Source organism: Telopea speciosissima, chromosome 4 (genome assembly GCF_018873765.1).
Source record: "Telopea speciosissima isolate NSW1024214 ecotype Mountain lineage chromosome 4, Tspe_v1, whole genome shotgun sequence".
Taxonomy (NCBI): domain Eukaryota; kingdom Viridiplantae; phylum Streptophyta; class Magnoliopsida; order Proteales; family Proteaceae; genus Telopea; species Telopea speciosissima.
Window position 1 is genome coordinate 29,754,991 of NC_057919.1, and position 24,511 is coordinate 29,779,501.

The window sequence follows — 24,511 nt, forward strand, 5'->3', positions numbered from 1 at the left end:
GAAACAATTTTTTCTATTCAGTAACATGTGCTTTCCAAACTCCATTGATTTCTTGGTAGATTTCTCCAGGGAGATTTGGATTATAGAAGTCTGAAACTAGTTGAATTTCAATGAAAGGAGGTGTGTTTGGAGTTTTAGCTCCCTATCTTTGAAGACTTTAAGTTATTTTGGATTTGTAAGGCTTCAATATAGGGAATTTCGTGCCAGTAATTCGGCCAAGGGTTTTGAGTGAACTGGATTTAAGAGAGGGGAGTGTGAGCAATTTGATTGTTGCCCGAATGTGTTAACAAGTTGATTACCTATTCAAACATTTTGCGGAGCAGAATCATTGATTACAATCCCTTTGGTAAAATTGGATGGAACCATCGATAATTGACCCTCTTTAGGTTTTCTAGATTGTATCCATGGTTGCTTTCCTTTATCTGATGAACATTAGGTATAGGAGTAAATCCTATTTCACACCTATATTTATGATTAAATTGCAAAGGTATATTAACCGTAGTGCTTTTTATGGTTAGAGATACGGATTTCTCATCTATTGTTAGAAGAAAAAAAATTTGTAAAAAGTTATTTCCTAATATAAAATCTTCGTGCATAAAAGGAAAACAAAGAATTTTTGGAATTTTAAATTCTTGTTTATTAAGAATAATAGATATGTTGCAGGCACGATAATTAACTTGTATAGGAGTGCCTGAAATACCTAAAATATTGATGGGTTGTTGCATTTTGACCCAATACTCTATAGGTAAAGCATTCCATCGACAACAACTAGTTGTTGCTCCTGTGTCAACAAGTACATCTATGTTGTATGGTTTGTACTTCGGAAAATTAAAATTTGTCGTAACATAAGTATGTTTTTTCTTTCCTTGGTTGGATAAAAAAATTATTTCATCATTATCAATCATTATCTGAAGAAACATAATTAAAGACTTAATTTGTTCCCGTTCTAATTCTGATTTTTCAGAATTTTGCTTACTTGATTCAGCAGGCCATAAAGGAATTTGTACATTCTTATAACCTACATAATCTTCTGGGGGTAATTTTGGTGCGATATGTCTTGGTAGTGATAGTTGTTTTGTTATTGGCCTTTTATCTCGTCTATTAAAATATAAGCTATTACCTGAAGCTTGTATGTCTATCGCAGGGTATTCTAGGGATTTCCTTGGAGTTATTTCAATTATTAACCACTGTTTTGGTATACTGAGATCAGTCCAATTAACTAATCTAGGTTGAATTTCTGTTTCAAACGGTTTTGGTTCGAAAATCTCTACAATTTTTTTATCTATTGGATGTATAGATGTTTGAGTAACATTTGTAAGCTCATGCTAGGATTTCCAGCTTATGGCTAAATTATGACTGGTTAAGTTTAATCCAATTCCTTGTGTCTTGATTTTTAGTACAACTGAATCCTGTATGTTAGGATCAGTAACAGAAATGAAATAATTTGATTTTAATTTAAACCAAAAGACTCCAGAAACCAGATTTGATTCCATTCCTCCTATTATGGTAGAAATGAGATTATCCATAAATCGCTTATCCAAAACTACAACAATTATAGGAGAATCAATCCCTTGTCTAAACAGAGCAATTATTTCAACCTGGATTACCCCAATATGGTTGTATTGTAGTTGAGGATGTTTTTCACAAAACCTCTGAATTTTTTCTTTACTAAATATAGGGATTTCTATACTAGCATTATCTGTTGCTTGAGTAGTGGTATTTCCACGAGCTTGTTCAATATATCTTTTTGACCAAAATTTGTATATATCTTCTTTTTTGAGCTCCTTTTGCTTTTTAAAAATAGACATATCAAAATTTAAATCTTCATGGATAAGGTTTGATAAAGGTACTATATCCTGTTCCTGATCTAGGACAGAAGCAAATTTTTCAAGAGGTTCTTGATTGCCAGTTACTAAAGTATTTACCATAAAAACAAGTTTTGAGTCTGAATTAGAATTTGTTTCACTTTCATTGTAAATAATATATAATATATCTTCCTTTTCAGTGATATTTTCACCGAAACAAACTTCTAGATCGTTTTCGTCTAGAAATTTTATCACCTTTCTAGCACCTTTATAATTAGGACAGGTATTGACGAAATGACCTGTTTCTTGACAAATGTAACATTTACAACTTGGTTTAGTAGATTTTGTATTTTTAAAATTGTCGCTTTTTGCGAACAAACCTATGTTTTTTGGAAAAAGGTATATTATTATTATACTTTTTCCATCTAGATTTTTTAGAGTATTTTTTATGTCTATTATGAGACGTTTTTTGTCTCATAGGTTTACAGCCAAATTCCCATTCATTTTGTAAAAGTTTATTACATAGGGATGATCCTATAGTCGTTTTGACCTATTTGATTGCTTTAGCTTCTAAATAGTGTGTGAGTAGCTATCTATGGACATAGTTTATTCTATTTTCTAAAGTGTCTGTACTAATTGTGTCAGTACATTACTTAGCATAATTTGTATGACAGATTTCGTCCCAAGGAAGAATTAATTTATAAAAAATTTGTTCAAGCCGAAATTTTGATTGTTTTGAGTCAAGTAGATGATAATTCCATTGAAATATTTTTACAAAGCAATCAAATTTACTCATATCACAGTTTTAATTTTGTGAGTATGTAATTTATATCATGTAGAAAAGCAGATTGTGAAGTTTGTCCACAAATTTCTTTTTTTATAGTATCAGTTAATTGTTGAAGCATTCTTTCACAACTTAAATCATTACTAAGTAAAGATGTTTTTCAGTGTTTCCTATTTCGGAATCTTCCCATTTTCTAAGGTATTGTAGGACATCTCCTTGTATTGTTCCGACGATGTAGTCCAAAAAAAAAAAATTTGGTCCACGTGGTTCTATAGGTAGTGACAACTATAGTTATAGTTAAGGATTGAGCCGAGTCATCTATTATTCTCTCATAATTTTTGTATAATATATGAGTTAAATCTAAATATGTACCTCCGATAGCTACATGCTGTTTGTTTAAATCTTCTCTTCTATGTGCAATAGGAATAGGTTATACTACACCTTCTGATTCCTACCGTTCTTCTTTATATTATGGAAATTCTATTAATGTAATCGAAGAAACTGAGTCAGTTTTCACTTTTGATAACTCCGAAATCTTACTTACATCTTCAACCGTCTCATGCACATAATAATCAATGTGGATTATGAACATCACTAATAAATGGTTGTGTGATCTTTATAGTTGCCCCCCGGCACCCATAACGGTTGTGATTTTTCCTCATCTTATGCTAGTGACATTCCTCTCTTATCTTATTTAGACTTGCCGGTATTTCCATATCCTATTCTTGTATGCACAGGAACAGCCGTCCCCAATATAAACAGATCTGGTTGGTGGGTATTTATTATTTTGTTGCAAGGAGAGTTTAAATACTAGTTGCAGATTTTTTGGGTACTAACAATTTTTTGAAGACAAGAACTGTTTGGCATTAATCAAGGTCTGGATTATGCTACAAAGGAGGGATACAAAATCAAGGAAGTGTTGTGTGGTAACAAAAACATTGTGGAGACGATAAAGAATCCAGAAGCTACTGTTCCACACTGGCCTCTTCTTTCACTTCTCAAAGCCAACAAGGCCTCAAATTCAGTTCTTCATACATCGAATGTTTTGCTATTCACCTTCTTAACTGTTTTGGCAAATTATGTATCTAGTAACAAAGAGCACATACTGATCTTGAACAATACAGTTTAATATATTTTCTTTTCCCATTAAGAAAAAATTTAATAACAGCATTCAGCGATTAAGAATGTTAATAGTGGTTATACTCTTCCGACTGCAATGATATGGGTGAGTTTCAAGGAAGAATCAGTGGAAGGAAATGACAATTGTGGTGACATTTAGACCACCGAAATAGTTTCTGAGTTACATGAACTTGAGGATGTTACCAGGACAATCCAGGACAGTATGTTCGGGTAGGGGTAGGGTGGTCATCCCCCCCTCTATTACAGGAACTTATGTGTACCATCCAAAACTAACGCACAAAAAAATCTGGTTCAAAGACTTGGGATTGCATGCAAGGTCAAAAAATGTGGATTTTCATTTGTCAACTTGCTAAATGATCAATTTGGACATGACTAGGGTTTACAACTGTGGAATTAATTTCCATGCATGATGCATAATGTCATCATTTATGAAAGGCCGCAAAGACCACATGAGGCAGTAGCTCTGCAGTTCTGCTGATGATGACTTAAGACTTAGAGAACAAATGATCTTTTCCTGCAACAGAAAATTGATTATCAGCCTGGAATTCTTCTTCTTGTTAACAATGTAATGAAAGGGTGGAGACAATCCAGAGGTGGGGCTACAATTACCTGCATTGTATAATCTTGTTTCACCATACTGCAAATAGTCCCCATTATAGAAGCACAATCTGAAACTTCAGGTTTTTGGATACTTCGCAATTCCATAGCCTCCTGAAAAAATAGGGCAAAATGAACTTATTGGGTTATATTAAACCAGAAACAAAGGCTGTGTTTATTTGTTTTCCCATCAGTTACAGGAAGAGAAAACTGAGAGAAAATCAGATAATTTGCATTTTTGGGGGCAGTTTTCAAGCACGGTCGTGTATAAGAGGAATCTTTTACACTGGATTTTAGTAACCCTCAGATCAAATTGTTTTAATATGAACCGTTCAAGAATAAATTAATGATATATACTTCTCCTATACGGTTACCTTTTGGTTACCCTTTCAAATACGTCTCTACAAGACTTTGTATTTATCAACAAATAAATTAAAAAAAAGTGACAAGGACGAAAACAATTCGATCTCTTTCTCTTCGGCCTTTCGTCTTCCCATTGTGCGATTTCTGCAAATTATCCCCACATCGAAAAATAATAGGAAAGAATCGTTGAAGTCTGAAGGAGTTTTGAAGTCTAAATTTTGAAATCGCCTTGCCGGGAAAGACGTAATTTTCTCGCTCCGTCAAAAATGCAAAAACTGAGGCTTCGAGTAGACGATAACATTCCTGAGGAAGAGAGAGAGAGAGGGGGAAAAAAGTAGGGATTTCACTCTTTCAGCTGTCGCGACCTCGCTCCGCAGCTCCGGAGCTCACGCATGTTGGGTTCGTTTTCTTCTCTCCACTTCACCCTTCTGGAAACCACTTCCGCCACCGCAAGAGACTGAAAACGTAGCAGCAGCAACATAATGCCGTCAGCCAAGCTCCCCGGCCGCGGCAACTCTTCTTCTTCTTGTTCGTTTTGGTTACATTCTCATATTCCCAATTCAATGGCTTCCCGCATAAATCTCATGGCAGTAGCCCTTCCGGAAATAGCAGCGGTCGACTCCTGATTCAATCAACTTCAGTTCCAAATTCCAATAGCAAGTGCATCTTTCACCTCCGGTGGCAGAGCCTTCCCGCTGCTAAATTTTTCCTCCGCCTGATTTGCTGTGAGCTTTTTGAAGTCGTCTTGGCACCTGGCCCAAGCCGAGGGATGGAGAAGATAAGGCTTTAACGGGCAGTGCACATGGGAACATGGAAGCTTGTACATATAAAATTTTTAACAAAAAATAGAAGCACAGAATGGGCCAATTTCTTAAACCAAGCAGTCTCTATTGCTTATTTGATTTCAAATAGACAAGCATCCAACAATGTACTCTAGTAGTCATGGCCCAACTAATTTGAGATTTGTCCCCTCTGCAATTGACATACAAGTAGGCTAATAGACAAGCATCCCTACGAAAAGTTGAGATAAATAGCAGATTCAACTCAAAGCATGTCAAATTGTCAATATTCATCTGTGTTTGAAGGTATCTTTTCAGACAGTCTAGAAAATTTTTTCCTAGGACTTGACGAATGTTAAGAACCTCTGAAGAGCTTCAATAAAAAGAACTAAAAAAGAGGTGGAAAGAAGAGAAAGCTAAACTGAAAGCTACATTAATGAAAGCCAGAGATGATTCATTGAGATGACAATGAATCATCTTCTAGTTCCTCAGAGGGTTCTCTTGCTTCTGTTCTGATTTCCTCACCCTCGTCCCCGAGCTTCGCATCAGAAGCCAAGATGCCGTCGCATAAAACCTTGAAAAATCAAGAAGAAGCTCGCGAAGAAGATGAGGCAGAACAGGCCCATCCCTCATTGGATCCGCATGAGGACCGATAACACCATCAGGTACAATGCAAAGCGTAGGCACTGGCGCCGCACAAAGCTAGGGTTTTAAGGGGTTGCGAGCTGCCCCCTTTCTGGGTCAAATTAGAGTTGTAGGTCTTGCATGAGAATGGCAAGTTACTGTTTATTGTAATTCGTTCGTTAATTAATTGGGAACTCTAACGAGTCCCTGAACCAGATTTTGTTGCGATTGTTGTTTGTCTCTTTGTTGCGGAATATTTTGAACAAGAGGGTTAGTTCAATTTTATAATGGCTTTTGAAAAAGAAAAAAAAAAATCATCTTCTAGTTCTTCATCTGAATCGAGTGATAGCGAATGCAAAAAGATTGTTGATATGAAACAGCTCAGGAATAGGGCATTGGCAGAACCAGTCAACCAGTGAATTAGAAACATTAGTAACAACCTCAAACCTTCAAACCAAAGAACAGGGAATTGCAGAGGTGACTGAAGATCACAGTTTGAAGAGTTGCTGTAATGGTGACAGCAGGGTTGGAGGAAGTAGAAAGAGATCGATGAGAAAGAGAAGAGGAACGGAGAAGAGAAAGAGAAGAGAAAGAGATCAAATTGTTTCCCCTTTTTTCTCTAATCGTTCTTGTTCCTTTTTTTTATTTATTTGTTGATAAATATAAAGTCTTGTAGAGACATATTTGAAAGAGTAACCGAAAAGTAACCATATAAGAGAAATATATATCATTAGTTTATTCTTGTCTTGGACAGTTCAGATTAAAACAATTCGATCTGACGGTTACTAAAATCCAGTGTAAAAGATTCCTCTTATACACGACTGTGTATGAAACTTTTAGCCTTTTTTTTTTTTGTTTTGTTTTGGGCGTTGGGGGGGGGGGGTGAGAGGGAAGGTATATTTAGAGAAAAGAGAGTCCATGTTTTTGGTTGCACCAATTGTACGAAACTTGTTATGTTTTTCTTATACATGAAATGGCTATCCTAACATAGAACACATAGCTCACTTAACAGTTCAGTCTAGCATAGTTGTAATGGCACCATGCCACCAAAGCAAGCCATGGTGGTAGCCAGGTGCCTACGCAACACCTAGGCAAGTCCAGGGAAACCTAGCTGAGTGCCATACTTCAGGACAATATGCCCCATTCCTTATGCTAATTTCAGATTTAGGGCATTTATTTTTTTCTTATTTCCCCCTTTTTCCCTCTCTCCCTTTGTATTTCCCATTTTAACCCCCTTTCCTCCTTGTTTTGACCCTTTTTTTTGGACTAAAATTGGTCTGGGTGATTTGCCGCCTAGGCAATGCCTTGACAACTATGCCAGCCATGAAATCTTTGAATTTAAAAATGATTCCAATCAGATGAATCATAACCTAATGACCATGTGCATGAACAATGCTTCTGCATCATTTGATATTCACCTAAACTCTGAATTCTGCAAGTCAAAAGTAGTGCAATAGATTGGATGATTACGTCCAACTAATTGGACTATTTCTAAGTAGTACAGGAACAGTATTCGGAAGAGAATAATTTGAATGTCCTCCAATTCCCCCCCCCCCCCACACACACACCAAAAAAAGGCGGGAGAAAAAAATGCACAATAGAATGAAGATGGATTGTGTACATTTTTCTTCTTAATTCAGATTGTGCACCTTCCCTTTCTCTCACCCCCCCCCCTTCCCAGTGGATGCAAGCAGCCAATGGAGACATGATCTGTTCACGTGAAACATGCTATGACAATGACAGCTCCCTTTCTCTGTCCAATCCATGAGTTTCCACGTGAAAATGGTACTAGCATACACAAGAAAAAAATGTACAAAAAAAAAAAAAGCAGCCTTTTTGTGTTTGCATTTCATCATGCCATTTTTTGCCTTTACACTGTTAGAGACGCTTCTCTCCATGGGACCCCCAAGTCTGCCATGTGGTGGAATGATGTGGAAATTTTGAACTGTTGGGATAGATGGGACGGTTTGGATAGGCCACAAAGCCACATGCCAAATTTCTGACTCAAATTCAACCATATACCTCGTTTATTGGCATGCATCCCACGTAAGTCCAAGCACGTGTACCATACATTGACCAGTACTTTGCACTCTCCAATGTACCGGATTTTTCGAAGACCTATTTTGTCACTTAGCAAACTCAGTTTGGGCTGAAACTTGACATGTGAGCAAAGGACCTAGGGGTGATGTCAGAATTTGGGCCCCATCCAATCTGCCACGTGGCAGATCTGGGTCCCGTGTAAAAGCGGTCATTTACTGCCCTTTCATCATTGTTAATATATTTTTTAAATTGTACACATTTGAACGCTCATGTCTCAAGCCCTCAAGCAAAACGAAGGAGGATCTATTACCTTGGGTGTACCTTTTCCTTACTATGTTTCAAACACCCAAGAAATCTCTCTCTCTCTCAATGGACATAAGCAGCCTACGGTGATATGATCAGTTCACATTACGTACTCAAGTGATTCTCTGTCCAATCTATGAGTTTCCAACTGGAATAAATGGTATGCACCATACAAACAAAGGCAGCTTTATTTTGTTGTCTGCATTTGTCATTGTTAATATATTTTTTAAACTGTACACACTTGAACGCTCATGCCTCAAGCAAAGCAAAGGATGCTCTATTACTGTGGGTGCACCATTTCCTTGATAAGTTTCAAATACCCAGAAAAGGTCTACAAACAAATAAATGATAAATTCTTGCGGTAAATTAGGACAAGAGGCACAGGAAAATATAGGTAAGTGAACTGGTAAGCAAAGAATGAGAACACTAACCTTTTCAAGAGATGTGCCTTGAAGTACCAGCCCATCACCAAAATGACCCGAAACGTCTGATGCAATTTCATTTGAAGTTCGCAATACAATAACTATATCATCTATGAAGCAATTAAGTTCATTGAGCAGACCTTTCGCTGTCACACAGAAAAACAATTTAACACCAATTATCTCAAGTCCAAACAAAACAAATGCTAACAAAAAGCTATAATTGTCACGGCGACTAGGCGTCCCAAGTCATTGGAGGGGCACCTAGGCGACAAGGCGCCTTAGGCATGCAATATATCATATATGACTTTATGTAATATAGCAATGATAATTTTATATAATTATGCTTATATGCAATATAGAAGCCATATCAATGAAATAGGATATAATTTCCTAGTAACGACCTATTATGAGAAAACCAACATAACAAACAAAGCATAGTGTTGAATATTGGTCCGGTTCATAACCAGTTCAGTTCACTTGTAGGTTTGGTTCTAGTTTAACTCTGTAACTAGATACATTGTAGTGTCTAGGTTCATTTTGCACATGTTAATTGTGTAAGATAAGGATCGAGTCAATCGTTCCATATTTGTAATGATCTCATATTATAAATAAGGTGGTCATCTCGACAAGTTATTCTATTCTCCCAACTTTCTTCTCTTCTTCTCTAAAACTCTTCATTGTATCAGAGAACAATTCTTTTTGGGATTTTTTTTTTCGATCTCTTGCGAAGGTCAGCCCCACAACAGCAAAGGCTTCAGCCTCCCAAGGCTGAGCAAAGTTACCTAAATGTCATGCCGCCTTCTTCGCTGACCATTAACACCATCATAACCAAGTCCGCCGCTGCCGCCACCACCATTAGGGCTTACCGGCCATAAAACGAAGGGCCCTCAGCCCCCCTAATCTATCCCGCCAGTATTGCCAAGGGCCTCTGCCCCTTCGTTTTGACGCTGCCAGGCCCCACTAGGGCTTTCCGCCGTCTGACCCCACCAGGGCCTCCGCCCTCTTGTTCTGGCTCCACAAGCCCCCACCAGGGCCTCCGTGATGTAGATCGAATCATGAATAAAGAGGCCAAAACACTGTTGTTTCACGTCACTGTTCACATGAACAGTGTCACAGCCCCTATTTTGCCTTGGTGAGAATATTATTAGAAGATTCTGTGGGGCCCAAGATCAGATTGCATGGTGCTTTTATGCATGGGGATTTAGAAGTTTAGTTTAGTTTCTAATTTCAGATTTACAAAGTAGGCTTAAGTTTCTATTTTAATTAGACTTAGTTTCTATTTTGAACCTTGCAACTAAGAGTTTCTATTTTAGTTTTATTACTTGAAACCTTAACTTTCTAATTTCTGCCCTAGCTGCTATTTTGGATTTGTGGGTTTTATTTGGGACTAGTATTCTAGTCTTACATTATTTGGTACCAGAGCCTATCACCCCTAGGGTTGATGTTAATAGGAAGATGAAGTCAGAAGTTCGTTCCTTTTCTATACAGAGGGGTCTAGTCTTCTTCTTTCATTGGTTGGATTCTCTAGAGGAATATTTTGACTGGTACAACCCTACAAAGGAGCGGCAGCTTAGGTTTGTTTACTCCTAATTGACTGGTTATGCTAGAAAATGGTGGAAACTCCACAAAGAGAGCCTCATAGCTAGGGGACGTGAACCTAAGACTTGGTAAGAGACGAAGTACGAGTTAAAGAACAAGTACCTTCCGGAACACATGCGAAGAAAGCTCTCCCTTCGACAAGATTACCCCCAAAAGCCGCTTACACTTGAAGAGAGTGTGAAGCAACTAATGGACCAAATGGCCTCTTTTGAGCAAACATTTAAAACCACATTTGGTTCTCATCACCCTCCACCTCCAACAGATGCTACCATGGAAGTCATTGAAATTTTGAAGATGGAAGAGCAACAAGAGAAGGCAGACTCAATGATCACAACTATTGGATCCATTCCGGAGATGTTGGTGTGTGAACCACAGCTTGATGATGATTGGGCTGTTAATGCTGCCCTTGAAGGAGAAGAGTGTGAAGACACCCAGGATAATAACAATAACATCTATGAAGTTAATGTTGAAACTCCAGCAATTTCTGTCATGGAAGAGTCGGTCCTTGATGTTTCGAATGTCGAGGCGTACATTGAAGAGTTTAAAGCAGAGAATGTGGAAGACACAATTTTAGAAGACCCCATGGACATGACTGTTCATTTCAAAGTCAATTTCGTCATGCCAACAAAGTTCTTTGAAGAGAAGGTTCCATGCCCTGAAGACTACATTCCTAACATCCACAAGCTGCTCGAGTACTGTTATGGTTTGAAGACGGATTTTCATCACACAAAGTTGATTCTTCTATTTTTCAAAATTCGAGGTTGAATTTTTTTCTAAGAGGGGCAGAGTTTTTTTTTTTTTTTTTTTTGGTGAAACTAGAAAATATATTAAAATTAAATTGTTTTGGTACAAAAAGATTGTTTTCCAAGGAGGGTCCATAGAGCTAAGTGTTGCATAATTACAAGTATTGGATCATTAGAGGGGCAGAGTTGATGTAGATCTAAATATGAAGAAAAAGAGGCCAAACCACTGTTCAAGTGAACAATGTCATAGCCCCTTGTTTTACCTTAGTGAGAATATTATTAGAAGATTATGTGGGGTCCAAAATCAGATTGCATGGTGCTTTATGCGTGGGGATTTATAAGTTTAGTTTAGTTTCTATTTCAAATTTAGAAAGTAGGCTTAAGTTTCTATTTTTAATTAGACTTGGTCTCTATTTTATAGTTTCTATTTTGAACCTTGCAACTTAGAGTTTCTATTTTAGTTTCATTACTTGTAACCCAAGTCTCAGCTTTATAAGGGACTTTCTAATTTTTAGTTTCTATTTTGGAACTCAATCCTTGGGCCTTCATATATTGTAACCTTCCCATAGAGGCACTGCATGATTTTATGAATTAATGAAGTTGCTTAGATGGCTTTGTGCATGTTTTGATAATCCTGTTGTGAGGATGAAGGGCAGGGAGCCTGGCTGGTGAGAGCCAAAACCCCTAGGGCTGAGAGAGCCGAATCTCCTTATCCCCTTTTCTTTTCTTCTCCTATCTTTTCTTCTTATCCCAATCGATTCCCAATTGTGTTGTTGTGCCTGCGATTGTTTCCAACTGTTGGAGATCCTCTTGAAGACTTTATTCAATCCATCTATTAAGTTAAAGTTCTTCTGCTATTGTTTCAACACAAGGAAGGCCAGAGACTCTCCTGCGATTCCAATTCTGCCCAGAATTTCTAGCAAATTTCAAGTACTAATATCTCTACAACGGAGACTCATATTCAGCAGAGGTTTGGAAAGCAGAATCACACAATCAAGGGCTACACTCGATCCAAAGTTTGGTGTTCTAAATTCCTCTGGTTTGGGAGATCTGCCCTAACCTTCTATTTTGGGATCTTGTTCATATCTCACAAGTTAGCCATTGGAATTGGCTGAAATTTTCAGCAAAGATTCTCCTCATTGCCTACTCCACTCGATCAGCCTTAGAGCCCATTCTCACTGCTGGTTTGCCTAGTATTTGGTACCTTCTATTTTGGTGTTTACCTACTAATTCTGATTTGCTTCTAATATTGATGATCTGCTACAACTTTTATCGATCCTACTTGTTGGACAAGGTAAGTAGGATATTATTCTCAATCTTATCAATTGGTTTACAAGGAGTATAAATAGAGGATTAGAGAATCCCCAATAGGTCAAGATCACACATGTGATAATAGGAAACAATCCATATCACATGTGGATATACAAGGTAGGAAATATACACAAATCAATACAATACATGGTAGGGAATATAAATGCAATGCACAATACATGGCAGGAACCAATATAGCACGTTCCAAGAGTGAGAACGGCTATATTGGTCAATACACCCCCTCAAGATGAAGATCCGGTGGGGCGGATCTTTAGCTTGTCTCTCATAAACTGAAAACGTGTGGTGGGCAGCGCCTTGGTCAAAATGTCCGCTATTTGGTCATGGGTCGATATGAGCTGAACTTGCAAAGACTTGGCCGCAACCCGTTCACGAACAAAATGGAAGTCAATTTCCACGTGCTTGGTGCGAGCGTTGAAAACTGGGTTCTCCGAAAGATATGTGGCCCCGATATTGTCGCACCAGAGAATTGGTGCAGTTGACTGTGGAATCCCAAGTTCTTTGAATAGGGCCTACAACCAGATCAGCTCAGCCGCTGCATCAATAAGGGCTTTATACTCGACTTCAGTGGATGAACGGGATACAGTTTTCTGTTTCCGTGAGTTCCATGAAATGAGATTGGGTCCCAAAAATATAGCATAAGCACCTGTGGATCGCCGATCAGTAGGACTGCCTGCCCAGTCCGCATCTGTATAGGCCTGAAGAGTCATCGACGGTGACTTTTGAAACAGAAGCCCATGTGACATAGTGCCCTTAAGATATCTGAGAATCCTTTTGACTAAGCTCCAGTCATCATTCTTTGGAGAGTGCATAAATTGGTAGACGCGGTTCACCGCAAAGGCCACATCTGGCCGAGTGAGGATGACATACTGAAGAGCACCCACTATAGATCTGTAGTGACTAGGATCCGAATAAGATGCACTCCCTGAATCCGATGGCTTAGAAGAAGTGGACATCGGTGTAGATATGGGTTTGCAGTCCTTCATGCCTGCACAATCAAGGAGATCAGATATGTAGCGCTGCTGAGAGAGAACCAGCCCCCCACGACCGTATGAGGCTTCAATGCCCAAAAAGTAGTGCAACGATCCCAAATCTTTAATTGAAAATTCCTTGGCCAGGCTAGCCAGCAGGGCCGAGATATTGGTCTGTGAGTCACCTGTAACTAGGATATCATCAACATATATCAACACATAAAGAACCGAGCCGCCCTGTCGGGAAATGAACAAGGATGTGTCAGTCTTAGATGCAGTGAAACCAGTGGATAAAAGAAACCTGGACAGTCTTTGGAACCAGGCCCGAGGGGCCTGTTTAAGGCCACAAAGGGACTGATGCAGCCTGCACACATGGGCCGGATGTGACTTGTCTTCAAAACCAGGTGGTTGGACCATGTAAACCTCCTCAGCCAACTCACCGTGAAGGAAAGCATTCTGTACATTAAGCTGCCTGATGGGCCATCCCAGAGAAACTGCTAATGAGATCACTGTGTGAATGGTGGGTTGCTTCACCACAGGGCTAAAGGTTTCACCATAGTCCACCCCCTGTTGCTGATGAAAACCTTTAGCCACCAAACGGACCTTGTACCGTTCAATTGACCCATCAGCCTTCCGTTTGATACGGAAGACCCACTTGTAGCCTACCAAATTCTGACTTGGTGATGGTGGTACTAAGCTCCATGTGCCATTTCTAATGAGGGCATTAAATTCTTCAACCATGGCAATGCGCCATTCGGGTACCTTGACAGCCTGCGAAAAACATGTTGGTTCAATGGGTTGGGTTGGTGGGGTAGGAAGGGAGTGAAGCGCCGCCTTGTGAGAACGTAAGCGCATTGTATGACGAGATGGTGGTGGTAGTGGGTTATGTGTAGGTGGCAGTGGATCCTGGTAGAGATCCACAACGGTTCTAGTACATTGGGGTGGGGATGGAGGGCTGGACACGGGGCTTGGATGCCCATGTGGAGTTGAGAACGGTGATGCAGGCTGGTGAGGCAATGCGGTTTGTGTTGGTGTGGTCACGGTTAGAGGTGGGATGGTGGGGTACGGCAATGGCACAAGGGTTGTGGGTACAGCGGCCCAAAGTAATAGAACCTGAGGTGATGGCGGTGTTGCAGGTGAGAGAGATGCAAAAGGAAAAACATTTTCAAAGAATAAAACATGTCAAAAAATTTGGATGCGACCACTAGACCGATCCAGGCACCTATATGCTAGATGAGACGGACTGTAACCCAAAAATACATATGGGGCGGACCTGTAATCCATTTTATGGGCATTGTATGGACGAAGAAGAGGGAAGCATAGACATCCAAAGGCGCGTAAGAATGAGTAGTTGGGAACACGATGGAAGAGAAGTTGGTAGGGAGACACCCCTGAAGAGACCCGTGACGGTAGGCGGTTAATGAGAAAAACCGCAGTCTCAAAAGCAAAGACCCAATAAGTTGGAGGAACTACTGCGTGGGCCAATAAGGATAGGCCTGTTTCTACAATATGCCGATGGTGGCGTTCCACTGCTCATGGGTGTGGGGAGCAGAGAGATGGTGGGGGATCCCAACATCAATGAAAAACTTTGGTAAGGTCCGAAATTCCCCACCCCAATCGGTTTGGACAAATTTTATTTTTCTATCAAATTGCCTCTCAACCATTTTTTGGAATGCAATAAAAATCCCAAAACTTCAGATTTTTAATTAGAACATAAAAGGATATAAGCGTGTCAGAGGAGGAAAAGCCCAACATCACAAAATTAATTCAAAGGATATAAATAGAAAAGTTTCGCCTAAAGATTGGCGACAAGCTTTACCCAACTGACAGGCAGTACATAAATTATTTAAAGAAGACTTAGAAAAAGGTCAATTATTGTGGTTGACGACATGACGAACGAGCTGGGCATGAGGATGGCCAAGGCGGCAATGCCAGCCATCGAGAGAAGTGAGACAGGTGAGGTGAGTCGAAGGAGAGGTTCCCATGGACGATGGAATGGTGCAAAGACCGCCATCACTTGGACCAGACAGAATTGTAGTTTTGGTTCTCTGATCCTTCACAAAAAAACAAGACAGATGAAATGCAAAAAAGACATCATTGTCAGTAGCAAAACAATTGACAGAAAGGAGAGGTTTGGAGATGGAAGGGACATGCAAAACATCAGACAAAATAAAATTACGAGATGACGAAGTAGAAGGAATGGACGTTGTACCAATATTAGAAATTGGAATACCCTTACCATTGCCGACCTGCAAAGAATCTGAACCAGTGTAAGGGTCATAGGAGGATAAGGCATGGAGATCGGGTGTCACATGATGGGTGGCACCTGTATCCGGGTACCATGGAAACAGCTGGGTGGGTGTGTAGGTAGGAGTAGGGAGGAGTGGTGGGGCCGATTGGACATGGTAGTTTGTGTAGTGAGCTGCGGGTGTGGTATGTGGTTGATATTGAAACTGGGAAGGTGGGCAAGATGGGAAGGAAAATTTGGCTAGTGGTTTCGGTTTACTGTAGCAGTGCAGGGTGTCATGGGTGTCCCTATTGCACCAATGGCACCACAACCTTGTTCCTTGAGATCGGCCACGACCTCTCCTACCACGGCTACCACAACCACGCCAGGAGCCACCTCCACGGCCAGAAGAGGGAGGGCGGCTGTCTGGCTGAGATTGTGTCTTTTGAACTTGATTGGCAGAGGGAGGAGTGCTGGAGGCACCACCATCATTCAGAGCAAGTTTCAATAGCTTAGATCCTTGCAAAAATTCATGGTTGAGGAGCATCGCATGCAAGTCATCATAAGGCAGCGGAGTAGTGCGAGTCAGGAGCGTAGAAACTATGTCATTAAAATCAGACTTCAATCCCCTGAAGATGTGGAGATTGAAGGCGCTCTGGCGCAGTGGGTGTCCAGCAGCACTGAGTTCTTCAGATATGGTCTTTGCACGTTGAAGAAAAAGGGAGACCGATTCATCTGGTTTTTGTTCCAGATCTTATAGAGCCATGGTCAGTGACATGATGCGACTCTCAGGAGGTGATGAAAAGGCAGTGTGGAGTGTGTCCCATATTTCCTGGCTTGTTCGTTTGCCAAGAACTAATGGAAAAACCTCCTCAGAGAGAGAAGAGAGGAGTAGGCCACGCAGCAAAGAGTCCTGACGTCGCCAAGTGGTTGCAGAAGTAGGATTGGTTAGGCAAGGTGTAGTACCATCTAGATGACCAAACAGACCCTAGCCATCGAGAAAAGGTTCAATCTCGGTTTGCCAAAACAAATAGTTTTTAGAGGTACGCTTCACCGAGAGATAATGGTGAGCATGATGCAGAGATGGGGATCCGGATGAGAGAAGAGTGGTGAGGGCGCTGCTGTCCACGGTTGGAGTGGTGTTTGCTTGATCGTTTTCTCCAGCCATGGAGATTGGGAAAAAAAAAAAGAAGAAGATAGGTAAGAAGGCTCGTTTGAGCAACTAGGCTCTTGATACCATGTTGGACAAGGTAAGTAGGATATTATTCTCAATCTTATCAATTGGTTTACAAGGAGTATAAATAGAGGATTAGAGAATCCCCAATAGGTCAAGATCACACATGTGATAATAGGAAACAGTCCATATCACATGTGGATATACAAGGTAGGAAATATACACAAATCAATACAATACATAGTAGGGAATATAAATGGAATGCACAATACATGGTAGGAACCAATATAGCACGTTCCAAGAGTGAGAACGGCTATATTGGTCAATACTACTGTAGAGTGGTTCTTAGCTAAACCCCTTCTACATTACTTCGCGCCCTGTTCTAGCCTCACCTGATCCCGCCAGGGCCTTTGCCCCTTCGCTCCGATGCTGCTAGGGGTCTCTACCCCTGTTTCGACACCGCCAGGTTCTGCCAACGGTCTCCACCCCTTGTTCCGTCGCCGTCAAGCCCTGCTAGGGGCTTCCGCCCCCTCCTCTCGCTACACCTGGGCCCTCTTGCTCCCTGCTCTACCCCCGACTCTGGGGCTCCCTTATAGTTACTGTTGGATCTCCTTCTTGTCAGGTTCTTTTTCTCTACTCGTTGATTGATTATTGTACTTCTATGCTACTTTCTATGTGTTGATCGCTCTCTACTAGTTTGTGAGTACTGTTTGGCCCCATCTGTTATTATCTCTTCTCTCTAAATGGAAGACAGTACAACTGCATCTACAGGGGGAATTTGAGGGTAGTGTGGTGGGTCGTCTTGGAACCTATGGCCATAACCCTACTCACCTACTTGGACCTACTAAGTTGAATGGGGCCAACTACCTGACTTGGTCTCGGACTTGTATGCTCACCATACGTGCCCATGATCTCTTGGGAATTGTGACTGATAACGCTCCCAAACCCTCGGATATTGTGGCTGCTAATACTTGGTCGGTGAATGACGCCCATGTCATGTCCTTTTTGCAGAATTTTATGGAACCCACCATCAGCCCTAGTTTTGTTCTGTTGAACTCAGCCAAGGAGTTGTGGGAGGCTGTGAAGCACACATATGCGCAGTCTAACAATTATGCTCAAATTTATGAGTTGCGCCGACAAGTTCGGGAAACCATGCAAAAGGAGTTATCACTCCCTGCCTACTACTCTGCCTTGAACAACTTATGGCAACAGTTGGACTTCTATCACCCAGTATCCATGGTTGATCCCACTGATGCCAAGATTTTTCAAACTGAGCATGAGATGGAGCGTGTATATGATTTCCTTACAAGGTTGAACCCAGAGTATTATCAGATTCATGTTCAAGTTCTCAGCCGTAATAAATTTCCCATTTTACTTGAGGCATAAAACTTGATTCAGCACGAAGAACGTCGACGATCCCTTATGATGCCTATTGTTACTCTTGCTCGCTCGGCCCTTCTCTCTAATCCTCAGGTCGACTCCACTAAACCGGTTGTTCATGGTAAAGAACCGGTTAAGTGTGACTGTTGTGGTCGCCCTCGACACACCAAAGATACTTATTGGAAACTTCACGACCGTCCTAAAGGGAAAGGACGTGGTGGGAAACAGGGTGGTTCCCGCTCACAGGCCCATGTGACTGATACGGTTGATAGTCCTACTACGGCACCCACTGCATCCTTCTCTTCAGAACCGATCGTAGCTCTCCAACGTATGCTAGCTTAGATGGGTTCTGCTGCTCTCCAACATATGCTGGCTCAGATGGGTTTTGCTACTCCTGCAACATCAACACCTTCCACTACTTCTCATTTTGCCCAGTCCCTCCTGGCTTTTGGATTCTAGAGCTTCTAATCATATGACCAGCTCCTCGGATACTTTTAGTACCTATACACCTTGTTCTACAAGAACAAAGTCCGACTAGCCGATGGGTCTCTTTCAACAATCTTTGGTAAAGGCAATACTACCATCTCTCCCTCCATTTCTCTTTAGACTGTTCTTCATGTTCCTAACCACTGTGCTAATTTACTTTCCGTTTATCGCTTTACTGTTGACCTTAACTGTTGTGTTCATTTCTTTGCCTCTCATTATGCCTTTCAGGATCTGATGACAGGGGCAGCGATTGGATATGGTAAGGTGTGAGATGGGGTCTACTACCTGGATCCGGAACCTTCTGCAATATCTCCTCCGGTCTCTTGCTCATACTCTTCGGGCTGATAGTCACCTTCAATAACTCCATTAATGGCACCGTCGTTTGGGACACCCCTCTTTTCCTATCTTAAACCGCTTGTTTCCCGATTCAATAAAAAATTGTCCCCAAGGACACTTTTCTTGTGACGTGTGTGAACTTGCAAAACGCACACGTTCTTCTTACTACCCTAGTGATAATAAAAGTACTGTTCCATTTTCTATTATTCACTTGATTTATGGACCCTTCTCATGTTATTGCTAGGGGTGGGTACCATTGGTTTATTCCTTTTATTGATAACTACACTCGCCTAACTTGGGTTTATCTCCTTCCTACTAAATCTGAAGCTTGTTCTTTTTTTTCAATCATTCCATAAGATGGTTCAGGCCCAGTTTGGTGCTCAGGTTCGAGCGCTTTGTGAAGTGATAATGGAACTGAATATCCCGATGGTCCTTTTCTCAAGTATCTTGATGACCATGGTATTCTTTCCCAGACTTCCTCTGTTCATTCTCCTGAACAAAATGGTATTCCTGAGAAGAAAAATCAACACCTCCTCAATGTTGTCAAGTCTCTTATGTTTACCACTACTGTTCCCAAATTTTACTGGGGGGATGTTGTTCTTGCCACTACCTTCCTTATTAACAAGGTACCCTCTGCTATTCTAGACTTCAAAACTCCAGTCAACAAACTCCCCAACTCTGTTATTGCCTCTCATCTCCCTCCTAGAACTTTTTGGTGTGTTTGCATTGTCCACAACTCCTTTCCTCACCGTTCCCCAAACTGGATCCTCGCGCCTTCGGTGTATTTTTCTCGGGTACTCCACATCACAGAAGGGGTACCGATGTTATCCCCCTCCCACTCGAAAACTGTTTGTCACAATGGATGTTACTTTCCATGAGGATGAACCCTTCTATCCGTGATTTCTTCAGAGGGAGAATTATTTTGAGGAAGAAATGTCTTCAAACACATTCATGAAAAGCGATAAGCCGTGCCGTGGGGGACTGACCAACTATGAATAGATCTTACTTACGGGTAACAGTAGGAACATCTATTAGTCTGTATCATGGGTCTACTTGTTACAAAAAGCGAACATCCCCATTCCAAAACATTCACATAGGTCCTCATGCGGGCAGGACGAAAAGAGTCTATTTACCTTTACAATATTCCCGAATGTATCATGGCCCTATCTATTCATCTTTTTTATTTCAAAAAAAAATACAGGTTTTCCAAGTCCTTTTATTATTGATACCACTTCTCTTCAGGGACTTTTGACTGGTGAGAAAGAGCTCATAAATTATTCTTTTCGTCAAGAGAAAGCTCCTACCTTAACATTTCCACCAGCGCCTCCTGAACCAACTCCAGCTCATGAGCACACAGAAGGTAATAATGCTCCTTCCTCTTCCTCTCATGATGATCGTCCCATTGCTATTAGGAAAGGAACTAGATCTTGCACCCAACATCCCATTTCTAACTTTGTTTCCTATCAATCTTTGTCTCCCACCGATTGTGCCTTTGTTTCCTCTTTATCTTTTTTTTGTCAGTGAATGTCCTCTTTATCTTCTGTGTCTATCCCACAGGGTTGGAAAGAAGCGATAACTGACCCTAAATGTAAGACTACTATGGCAGAGGAAATGCAAGACCTGACGAAAAGTGATACTTGGGAACTAGTTCCTTATCCCAAAGGAAAGAAACCAGTAGAATGCAAGTAGGTGTTCACAGTAAAACAAAATGCAAATGGAACCGTTTCTCGCTATAAGACAAGGCTGGTTGCCAAAGGATTTACTCAAACCTATAGCATCGACTACCAAGAAACCTTTGCCCCAGTTGTTGAGATGAATTCTATCCGAGCTCTATTATCAAGTGCAGCCAACCTTGGGTGGAACCTTCAATAGTGAGATGTAAAGAACGCCTTTCTGAATGGTGACCTTGAGGAAGAGGTCTACGTGGATATTCCTCTTGGCTTTGAATCATCTACCACTACTGGCAAGGTGTGCAAACTCTGGAAATCATTTTATGGCTTGAAAGTCTCCTCATGCCTAGTTTTTGCAGATTTCAGAGAGCCATGTTTGAAGTTTGGGTCCAAACAAAGTAATGCAGATCACAACCTATTTGTCAAACATAAGGAAGGCAAGGTTACAACCCTTATTGTCTATGTAGATGATATCGTGATAACCGGCGATGATGAGGCACAAATCTCTCTCCTAAGAACTCAGCTGGTTAGTGAGTTTGAGACTAAGGATTTAAGACACCTAAAATATTTCTTGGGAATCGAAGCGGCCCGATCTAACAAGGGGATCTTCTACAATCAGTATAGCTCATAACCCTATTCAACATGACAGGACCAAGCATGTTGAAATTGATCGACACTTCATCAAAGAGAAGATCGAAGGTGGCCTGATCTACACTCCTTTCGTTACTACAGAGAACCAGCTGGCAGATGTCTTTACTAAGGGCCTATCTAGTAAGTCCTTCCATCATATCATTTCCAAGTTGGGCATGCGTGATATCCATGCATCAACTTGAGGGGAGTGTTGAATATTGGTCCGGTTCATAACCCGGTTTGGTTCACTTGTAGGTTTGGTTCTAGTTATTCTCTGTAACTAGATACATTGTAGTGTCTAGGTTCATTTTGCACATGTTAATTGTGTTAATTATGCTTGATAAGGATTGAATCAATCATTCCATATTTGTAAAGATCTCATAAATAAAGTGGTGGCCTCTATAATCTCGACAAGTCATTCTATTCTCTAAACTCTCTTCTCTTCTTCTCTAAAACTCTTCTATAGGATATAATATAAACATGGTCATCGAAAAACAAAACAATAAACAGCAATCAATGTAAACTCGTGAATTGTCAACAAAGCGTGTTGCCGCCTTGAACCCAATAAAGAGCCAGGATGCCTAGGAGACGCCTTGACAACTATGCTATAGAGTACAACATCTCCCAAGAAGCAAAATACCAAGGTGCTGGGAAAAGGCTTGACGGATTGATCAATTGCAGCAAGACCAAAGAATGGAGGAAAAATCCAAACGCAAATCCAGAAATAATAGAAGTGTTGTGTGAAAACCTAATGTCAATATAAGATAAAAAGCTTTGCAAGGAAAACCAATAAGAAATCCATTATATAAAATGCACAGCTCATAGACTATAATAAGCATATTAACTTCCAGTATTTTTTACCCTTATCCTAATAATATTTCATAAAATCATATTCCATAAGGCCCACTGCAGGTGGGATACATGTTTATGTGAGGACCTAAAAGGACAAGATAGTGGGCAAGGGAAAATGTGAAGACAATACCAAAGCCACTCCCTTTAGCTTTCCTCTATCTGTGATTGAGCAGAAGATTGCCAAACATTAACTTATAATAAAAAGGGGCGTACCCAGTGCACAAGGCTCCCGCCACTGCTTCCGCAGAGAGGCTGTTTCCAGACTCAAACTCGTGACCTCTTGGTCACAATGGAGCAACCTTAACTGTTGCACCAAGGCCCGCCCTCCAAACATTAACTTATAATCATTTAAGGAAAAAAAAAACCTAAAATTATAAGAGATCTAGACCACAATTGACCTGTTTAGTTGATCACAACCATCAAACTACATTCTTCTGCCTTGTCAGGGAAAGGCAAAAGGCCAGCATCCAAAGCATATCAGAGTTTTGATCAACAAATCAGATCAGTCACAGGATATCATAAGACTTCAAGCAATCATGTTAATATATCTATTTGCACAAGATAATTTCAACCATCATAATGCCAAATCATGTTTTCTCCAAGGTTCGAGAACTGCGAGATCTCGCCGAGATCTCGCCGAGTTTCTCGGTTTTGGGCAAAACCAGTCGAGTTCCTAGTCGGTACAAAACTACAATTTCTCGACCGAGATCTCGCCGAGATCTCGAGATCTCGCCGAGATCTCGGTGATATCTCGAAGGTGAAAATCATGGTTTTTTTAGTACAAAAACCAATATCTCGCAGAGATCTCGCGAGATCTCGGCTGGGCCCAAAGATGCTAGTTAGTTGTATTTAGCCCAATTTTCACCCAAAAACCATTTCCAACATAAAGAGAGCAGGAACAAGTTCTTAGGCTCTAAACCAAGGGGAAAACCTCTCCTTCAAATTTCTTCTTCTTTCTTTCGATTGTTGGATGGAATGCATCGTTTGGAGTTAGATTGAAGTGCCAAAGTGAAGATTCAAGTGCCAATTTGGAGCATCATCACCTATTTGCAAGATTTCAAAGGTGTTTTCTATTTCTTTCCCAAATCTATTTTTTCCAAAAAAATTTTGTAATCCTTGTTAGATTCATGTGGTTTTAATATATGTTGAACATCTTTGCCCGATCTATCACTTCATGGAGTCGGATTTTTTTCAGTTAATAAATTATTTATTATAATTTCTGGAAAAATAAATGATTTATTTGAAAAAGAAAATGAAAAAAATAGGATGAATAGTGATTGTTTGAAAATGATTTTGATATATGTTAAACTACTTGGGATGCTCTACAGCCCCATGGATTAATTTTTTATTTTCACCCATTAAAAAAATTATTTTATTTTTCAGATTTAATAAATATATTATAAAAATTAAAAATATATATAATATTAAGGAAAAATACTTATTGGTTATGGAAAATTATGTACAACATATGTACATAATATTCAACTTCAAATGGTGTCAAATTCATCATTACATTATATTTTTCTTATACTTTAAGGTATAAATAGTTTTAAAAAAATTCAAAATATTATTTTTAATTAACAAATAAATACTTGGGTTGGGGATAAATAAGATATAGTTATTTCATAGTTCTAGTAGCTTGACATTACGTTTAAGAGTTATGAATAGCATACTTTAAGTCTTGAATACCTTACTTTAAGTGATCCATGGTTATTAATACATGCTTTTTTATGTATGTCAAACATAAGACATTTTGTATTCAATGTCCGATATAGCATGGCAACATGGAGTTCCCATGTCCGCGAGACAAAAAGAAGTCCAAATGCAATTATTGTGGGAAGTTGCTATCCGGAGGAGCCACCGGTTAAAGCAACACTTATGCATGTGCAAGGATGTTTCATCATGCCCAAATGTTCCTATCCAAGTGAAAGTGGCAATGACACAACATTTGAAAGGAGGAAGATTAAAAAATCGAGAGGGAAAGAATGCAACAAGAGTTTAATGAGGCAATACTAGAGAGGGCTGGTGCAGAGGTTTGTGGCGAAGATGATAATCGACATTGGGCCTCCACTTGGTGAGTTTCAATCAAAGGCTGAATGGAGAATTTACACAGACTTTGGGAGAGTAGACAAAGTTTTCATTTTGATAATATAAGAGCATATGAGCAAGCAAGAGGAGCTGGTGGATCTCGGCTCAGCTGCACCATGCAAGAAGATGAGAGGAGAAGAAGCCTGGGACAAGAAATATACCACGACCC

At 40.2% G+C, this 24,511-nt stretch overlaps 1 protein-coding gene and 1 pseudogene across 4 annotated transcripts in view; one reads left to right on the top strand and one right to left on the bottom strand.

Moving 5' to 3' along the window:
• Window positions 1-4,043: 4,043 nt before the first annotated feature.
• Window positions 4,044-24,511, bottom strand: part of LOC122660596 — a 29,518-nt gene continuing 9,050 nt past the window's right edge. For all 4 annotated transcript variants that reach the window (XM_043855974.1, XM_043855972.1, XM_043855971.1 and 1 more), the window contains 3 exons: window positions 8,867-9,003; window positions 4,339-4,440; window positions 4,044-4,243 (listed from right to left, as the gene is read on the bottom strand). In XM_043855974.1, coding sequence (XP_043711909.1) covers window positions 4,109-4,243; window positions 4,339-4,440; window positions 8,867-9,003 — 374 coding nt within the window. In that variant the 3' untranslated portion in view covers window positions 4,044-4,108. The remainder of the gene's footprint in view (window positions 4,244-4,338; window positions 4,441-8,866; window positions 9,004-24,511) is intronic.
• On the top strand, window positions 5,959-6,384 carry LOC122660597 (annotated as a pseudogene).